At 42.6% G+C, this 8,423-nt stretch overlaps 1 protein-coding gene across 1 annotated transcript; it reads right to left on the bottom strand.

Moving 5' to 3' along the window:
* Positions 1-4,694: 4,694 nt before the first annotated feature.
* LOC308535446 (cullin-2-like) lies at positions 4,695-6,950 on the bottom strand (the record flags this gene model as incomplete). The annotated part of the gene is given in 2 exon segments (XM_081114345.1): positions 4,695-6,890; positions 6,894-6,950. Coding segments are annotated over 2 exon segments (2,235 nt in total). The 5' UTR covers positions 6,933-6,950.
* Positions 6,951-8,423: the final 1,473 nt, after the last annotated feature.

Raw genomic sequence — 8,423 nt, 5'->3', positions numbered from 1 at the left:
GATGACTAACATTTAATTGGTGTGCTGGTTTGAATAGTATCCCCCCAAAATTCTTGTCTGCTGGGAACCTTAAAATGTGACCTTATTTGGAAATAGGGTCTTTGCAGATATAATCAAATTGAGATGACATTATACTGGGTTAGGATTAGGGTCCTAATCTAATGACTGGTATTCTTATAAGAAGGAAATTTGGACACAAAGATACACAGAAGGAAAATAAACATGAAAATGCGGGTAAGAGAACACCATCTGAGGGCACAGAGATATAGGAAAGAAGGCCAGGTGATGACGATGACAGAGACTGGAGTAAAGCATCTACAAGCTAAGGAACAGCACGGATTGTCGCCAACCACCAGAAGCTGGGAAGAGGCATGGAAGGGTCCTCCCTTAGAGCCTCCAGAGATAATATGACCTTGCCGACAACTTAATCTAGGACTTCTGGCCTCCAGAACTGTAAGAAAATAAATTTGTTTTAATCCACCCAGTTTTGGGTATTTTGTGGTGGCATCCCTAGAAAACAAATACAGGTGATGAGCAGACAGGATGGGTAATAACAATTTAATAACACTTTGTAGTTTCAGAATCGTTTCACAAATATAATGTCAATTGGTCCTCACAAAGACCTGAAATAGCAGGACAGTTTACAGATATGAAAATGGATGATCATAAATTATTAGAGACTTGATAGAAGGTGGCAGAATTTGAACCTGAGTGAAGGGTCCTGTTCAAACACTATGATTAAGCAAACTGCTTCATCCTTTCTCACTCTTTTTGAAGTTTCCTTTCCCATCACAACTCCAGCTTCATCCTCTTATCTCAGGCACCCTGCTTCAGTTAAGGTCACTGATCAGTGAATTCTACTGACTTTATATTGTCCACATCTATGCATTGTACAACCTTTTGTTTTTTGCCACATTAGAATTTTAATAGAGAAAATTAGGAGTACATAAACATTACATATGAAACACAAATTGACATAGCCTAAATGAAAATGCCTGAGGAAACAAAGTACAAATTCAAGCTTAGAGATTTAGGTACTGGTACTTGATGAAATCACATTATTTCCCAGCAATTCAGTTTCCTCATTTGTGGTTTAGAGTGATAATCAAGTGAGTCAAAAAATGGATATATGTATATAAACATACATAAATGATATATAAAAATTCTATATACTGCCCAGTGCTATTAAAAATACAGATGTTTTCTTCTTAATTTCTTTCAATCACGTTTCTTTCTCTTGAGCTTTCGCTTGTATTTTCGCCTATACATTTCTCGTTTGAATTTCTTTCTCTTTTTTAAAAACCAATGATTTACCTGTTTTTCTGTCATGTTAAATTCAAATGCAAGCAATTCACGATGTCCTTGTGTGGGGCATTTGTTTAACTTAAACGTTGCCCAGAGAGTGTCCATGAGGGGCTTGCTGACTAATCTCTTCTCTGGATATTCTTCCTCACATTCCATTTTTTCTTCTTTTTTCTCTTCCTCCTGTGTTGGGGTCCAGCCCCAGCAGGTCCAGGGGTTCCCAAAAATGTGGATGGAGTCAGCGAAGACTATCCACCTGCTTCCTACGGTGGAGTCCTATTCATCCCGAGTGGGGGGGTGGGGGGGTGGGGGCGCTTGCCTAGGGGAATCCTGTCCGGGCACCAGTTGTTGGGGTCCAGCCCCAACAGGTCCAGGGGTTCCCAAAGGTGTGGACAAAGTCGGCGAAGAAGGAATGACACGGAGACAGCGTTCAGTTGATCAGCAGCCTAGCCAGGTTCTCCAGCCAAGTTCTGTCGCCAACATCTCCTGCCAGATTCTTTCTTTTCTTGTCTTGTTACATCTGTATTTATACCAGTTGATTTTAATCCTATCAATTTCTATTCCAAAGGTTAGGGCGTTTCTTTTTTTTTTTTTTTTTTTTGGTTAGGGCGTTTCTTATCTCCATTCCAGGGAGTAAAGATTATGTAGCTTAAGCATGATTGTTAGTAGTTAAAGTGATTAACTACCCACCTGGCACTTAGTTAAGGGGTTTTATTTCCTCCCTATCTTCAGGGAAAAAGCCCTACCTGGGGAAACAACCTTTCTCGGAGAGGTGACCTTGGTTAAAACACATAGCGCCAAGAAGGGCAGCAAACATATTAAGAACAGTATGCCATATACGCCAGGTCCCTTGAAACATATGCTGTGCAGATATTTCTTCCCTGCAGCAACTGTGACTGTGTCAAGCAGCATGGGTGGACCGGCTTCCGACAAAATCCCCCTTTTTTATTTTTTTAAATGATAGCGCGTGTAAATCAGCAGCCACCTCTCGGATTGGGTTGTTTAAGACTCGGAAAAAGACTGACAAGCAATGATAGCGAGCATAGCTATAAACATAGTGGATGGAGTACACAAGGAGCCTTGTTCCTGTAGAAGGTTGCTGGCCTCTTCAGTCAAGGGATTTCAGCTGTCCTCAAGTCGGTGGTTTGGCTGTCCCTGTTGATCTGGCTAGCAGGTGGTATCATTGGCAACGGGCTTCCCGAAGCGTCAGCAAGTTGAAGGGCTGGATCAAAGGGGCCATCAGGGCCATGCTTGATGGTGGTGTCGGTGTCCAGGAAGGAGTCAGCTGTGCCCTCTGGGTCAGCTGATATGGATGATACAGGGGGCGGGGGGGGGGGGGGAGGAGGAGGCGGAGATGGAGGGTAGTAGAGAGAAAAAGAAGAGAAAGCAAAAGAACTACAAGGCATGGAAGTGTTTAGAAAAAAGAGGGAGAAGAAAGGGAAGAAGGCAGCATCCTGACACAGCCCTTTCCTTCAGCTGCCCCTTTCCCTGTGGTCCAAGGTAGAAATGGGAAACAAGTCCTATTGCAGTGAGAGGGCAGTTGCTGTTAGCCAGTCTCTATCTTTACCTGGGTCCCGATCTGAGCTGGGCCAAGTCTCTTTCTGTTGTCTGGGTCCCGATATGAGCTGGGCATGGTAAGCGGGAAGCAGCCATGAGGGCAGGAGACCTCCCTCAGAAGGGGCGAGTGTTCAAGCCCCTGCATAGTTGGGGAGGTGAGGATCTGTGCCTCACCTCTGTTGACCCCCAAGTTCTCTCCTGATGGCCCCTCTGTGACTGTGCCTGTCTTAGGTTGTTCCTTCCCTGAGGAATCTTACCCGTCTGTGGCTAACCAGCCATCCTCCGGGGCCAAGCAGGATGATGTGAGGTTCAGTTCTGTCTCCTTGCTAGCCTATGCCTCTGTGGCCTCCAAGCCCAGCAACTGCTTGGGGATCCCCTCACCTGTTGGTGGGGCCCCGGCATTGATCACATATCTTGGGGAACCCAGGTTTCTTCTCCAGGGAGGGCCCAGCTCACGCCATTGGGCGAGAGACAGATCCATGGTACCAGCCACCATGAGGCTTCAACCTCAGCATGAACAGAGAGCTCAGGCAACAGCTGTGGGCAATTGGACTGTGAGGAGGGGTTCCCTCTTGACACAAGGGCAAAAGGGGCCAATACAGGACAAAGGAGAGTCTCGGGACAGGGCTTTCTCAGCCCAGGATATCAGGCTCTTGGCACAAGACAACTCCACATGTGGGGCATATACAGACACCCCCAGTCACAGCAGAAAAGGGAGGTGCCCTTCCTGGAACAGTAGGGTAGGGAGATTCTAGAAAAGGCTGTGTTCAGGAGAGAAGGAGAAAGGCCAAAGAGCCAGCAAACAAGTTAGTCAGATTAAAAACAAAAGAAAAAGGAAAGGAGATGTGGGGCAAAGCTGGGACATAAGGACAGACAAAAAGGAGGCACATGTGATCCTCCCAATAGACGGGTGGTTCCAGCTCAGGGCTGCACATCTGCTGCAGACAGGCACTGGTCAGGTGTGCTAACCCAGCCTCCCAGGGGTGACGGTCCCCAGGAGGGAGGCAGAGGCTGCTCCTTCTGGAAAGATACAAAATACAACCTCTTCCCTACATCAATACTAGCTCTGGTAAAACTCTTGTCTGGTTTGTGTATCCTTCTACCAGGCTGAGTCGGCAGAGGTTATTGTACAGGAGACCCGATACCTTTTGGCTGCTGTACAACCCTCTGCATTGTATTTTTTAAAAAATTTAACAAATAGCCCTGACTGGTTTGGCTCAGTGGATAGAGCGTCGGCCTGCAGACTGAAGGGTCCCATGGTTCGATTCCGGTCAAGGGCATGTACCTGGGTTGCGGGCACATCCCCAGTAGGGGGTGTGCAGGAGACAGCTGATCAATATTTCTCTCTCATCGATGTTTCTAACTCTCTATCCCTCTCCCTTCCTCTCTGTAAAAAATCAATAAAATATATTTTAAAAAAATTTAACATATAACATTCTTCGCCCCCTTGGTTTTGTTTGTTATTTTTTTTTAATGATATTTAAGTTTTTTATTTTATGTCCTTTAAGATGCATCTAAAAAACACACACACACATCAACTGCAAACGTGAAGGGGAGAAAAAGCATGGTACCCAACCAAATTTCCACACTTCAGCAATACTTCACTCATTCTTTAATAAAGTGTTAAGAAATGTCATAATGACACGAGCTTGAAATATTTCTAGTCATTTTTTCTGACGCTCATGACGTGGCACTGGTGATGTTGTACACAGCAGAAAAACAGGGGCTGCCAAATGACCAAATTATGGAGGCAAAGACCTGCTCTTTTCCCCACAGGAATACACGAAATGGTGATGGCAATGATCTTCTCACACCCGCACAGGAGGAGAGCAACATCATGCTACGTAACTGCATTCATCTGCTGAAGCCTGGCTGTGTTCAATGTACTGTTTGTCTATCAGCACTTCAATACACTTCTTAATCATGCTGATACTAGGGTTAAACCTAGCTCTTGACTGGTTAATCACCTCTTGAATAAGGGCAGTATGCCGAAGCACTTTTCGTGCTTTCATGATACGAACTATAGCAGCTTGGAGACACATTTTCCGGTCCTCAGCTACAGCACTTCTAGCTTGTTCTGTTTCCTGCGGTGTGTCTTTCTGCATTGATGTAGTAATTTTAAATTTTTTTCTTCTACTGCTGAAGTTCATATTTAATGAAAATGAAGATTCTGCATCAATATCTTCGTTTTCTGAATCATGGTTAATCATTTTCACATCAAGAAATGATTTGATTGTTTTTGTCAGTTCCTTTTCATTCATCTGTGTGCTGTCTTGAAGCTCTTGATAGCTGACAGTTTCACTGTTGTTGAAGGCTAGAAGAACTGCCATTTGGTATGTTGTAGCCATGGCTACATATGGTTTGCCCAAATAGTTCATTTTAACTTCACCTGTGCAGAGGTAATGTAACCATGTAAGTTTCCTTCCACCGAAATGCTGGCTGTAAAATAATTCAAACATCTGTACACTTCTGTTCAATTCCTGGGGAATCACAAATGTAGATGAAGGATCCTGAGTCAGAGGCCATGCGCCAGCCTGTAGAACATGTATTTGAAAACTAATTCCCAAATCTATTACTGTGTCTTGATTTTTGATAAAATTGTTGAACTTACTGTTGAGATCAGCACTGACACTCATATCTGTATACATCCGATGTAGCTTGCTGGTAAACTCATAACCACATGCTTGCTTTAATTTATTAATCATGGCTTCTTCAGAATCCATAGACATAGATAACCCGTGAAGTAAACGTTTCGCCAGCATTTTTGCATAGAACTTTTGAAAAACATCCTTATCATCGATATATTTGAAAACAGTAATGAAGCTGGTAAGTTTGCCTTCCACTTCATTCTCAGTCATCCCCTTTGCTGATTTCTTTAGTAAGTTGTCACAGTACTTAGCAAGCAATTCAGGAGCTTTGCAAATAGACTTGGGTTCTCTGTAATTTACAACTGATGTAAGAGCCTTATCCAATTCACTCATGAAGCGCTGATCACCATTCAAAACAGTGTTGATAAGTTGAACAAATTTACCATGTACTTCCAAAACTGACTCCACAAATAGTGTTGGCATATTTTCCTGAGTAGGATTACTGGTCGCTCTAAGGCCCTCATCACAGACATGATTTTGCAGCTCCTGTATCATAGGAGGTAAACCACTGGACACAGCACGGAGTAAGACATACATATTTGCTATGCCATTTTTGTTCTCTTGTCGAATGATATTATGACATTCGGCATGTAAGAACTGTAATTGGTCTGCTACCATTCGTTGCTGACATTCATTAATCACTTTAGTATATGAACTTGGGTGCAAGTATTTTTGACATCGAATTTCTTCATCTTTTAATCTACCTAGAACCTTTTCCATATATTGTGAGCAGTTTGATTCTTGTAATAAATTTGAAGCTTCTTGTTTGTAATACTCTCCTGTTTCAGTCAGAAAGAGGGACTCAAAGATTTCCTGATAAAACTTTAAGGGGAATGTTTTCTTATACTGTTCAACATGAACAAAGGAGTTAATAACCCCATGGATTACTTTCTGGTTTGGGTCTTCTCCACCACGATCATTTTTGATTTCTTGGAGCAGCATTCGAATAAGGATGGTCTGAAGGGGTTCAACCATTAATTTCCTCCACATATCCAATGCTAGCTCTCCTATTTCCATAAGAGGTTCATTCATATCTACACTACCATAGCCATACTGAAGGTCAACTTCTGTCAATTTGTTTGTTTTAATAAACTTGGTGTTGAGATTTCTATACAAGCAGTCCATATAGTCTGCACCCTTGCTATATTCCTCCCAATACCTATGATACATAACAAGTACTTGCTCTTCAGACTCCAGCACTCTCTTGTGCAAATACCGTACATGATTTTCCAAAAAAATCTTCGTTTCTGTATAAAGTCTTTCTCCAAGGGGTTCAGGATAGGCCACACATAAAGCATAGATATCTGAGAAGCAATCATCCCATGTTGCTCTTTCAACGTATTCCAACATGACAACAGCTTTGATTGTCCTTAAAAGTTTGTTCTATGTTTCATCAAAATCTTTGACTCTTGGTTTCAAAGACATTGTGCAAGTTCAGTGTTGAAATCTACAAGGGAACTCACATTTGACTGTCAGCTTATTTATCAATTGTTGGGGTCCAGCCCCAACAGGTCCAGGGGTTCCCAAAGGTGTGGATGCAGTCAGTGAAGAAGGAATGACAGAGACAGCGTTCAGTTGATCAGCAGCCTAGCCAGGTTCTGTAGCCAGGTTCTAGCTAGGATCTCCAGCCAAGTTCTGTGTTTTCTTGTCTTGTTACATCTGTATTTATACCAGTTGATTTTAATCCTATCAATTTCTATTCCAAAGGTTAGGGTGTTTCTTATCTCCATTCCAGGGAGTAAAGATTATGTAGCTTAAGCGTGATTGTTTGTAGTTAAAGTGATTAACTACCCGCCTGGCACTTAGTTAAGGGGTTTTATTCCCTCCCTAACTTCAGGGAAAAATCCTCACCTGGGAAAACAACCTTTCTCGGGGAGGTGGTCCTGTTTAAAACACATAGTGTTAAGAGGGGGAGCAAACATATGCCATATACGCCAGGCCCCTTGAAACATATGCTGTGCAGATGTTTCTTCCCTGCAGCGACTGTGTCAAGCAGCAAGGATGGACCGGCTTCCAGCACTCCTGTTCCTCTTCCAGTTTATTTTTTCCATCCTTTTCCATTTCTTCTTCCTTTTCTCCTTCTCCTTCTCTCCATTCTTTATTTTTCCTTCTTTCATCTTTACTATGATTCCTATTGGATTGCTCTGGATTTTTATCACAGGGCATAACTGGTTGTTTCTGTATAGCAAGATCATGTAGATGGCAAAATTGTTTAAAGAGCAGAGAAGTAGAAAAGGCCATTAGATTTCCAAAACGTGTTTCTTCCTATCACTCCTCTGATCTGTAGATGGTTCGTCAGAAGCACAGGATTTTTCCATTGTGGAACCTTAACTCTTACTGTGTTAAGACCTTATCCTTGTAGGGAGGTGCAGGCATCCACAGCAGATAAGAAAGACAGACTTGGTGAAAACATGTCATTCCTTTTCCCAATAACTTAAAGACAAGGCAGCAACCCATCCCCATAACTCATTTCCATAGCAATTTCAGCAGGAAACAAAGAGAGCATTCAAACGATGAAGTTGTAAACAACCTATGGTGTGCTCACAGTGACCACATAGAAGAGCTAACTTTTCTCGGGTTACACAGCTCCTCAGGACCGCTTGTTTCTCCATAAATCATGATCTATGCTATTTTAAACTGATTTCTTTTATAGTAGAAACTTTCAGCGGAATGACTATCAAAGAAAACGTTGTCTATACGTATTATTTTCTAAAGTGTCGGTAGTACAGGTTTTGAAATCATATAGTTTTAGGGTCCAATTCTGCTTTCTGTTGGGACAGCAGGAGCATATCTGAATCTCTGAGTTTCGGTTTGCACGGGTAAGAAAACATCTCTTCTCTGTATTTCTTGAGAAGCACAAGTTATAGGCAAAACACCGGACACAGCAAAGTTCGCTCATGACAGCCCGAATCACAG

Source organism: Myotis nattereri (assembly GCF_964212035.1).
Source record: "Myotis nattereri genome assembly, chromosome: 1".
In the NCBI taxonomy this organism is placed as follows: domain Eukaryota; kingdom Metazoa; phylum Chordata; class Mammalia; order Chiroptera; family Vespertilionidae; genus Myotis; species Myotis nattereri.
Note: the sequence above shows the minus strand (reverse complement) of the source record. Positions and strands in the feature narration are given on the sequence as shown.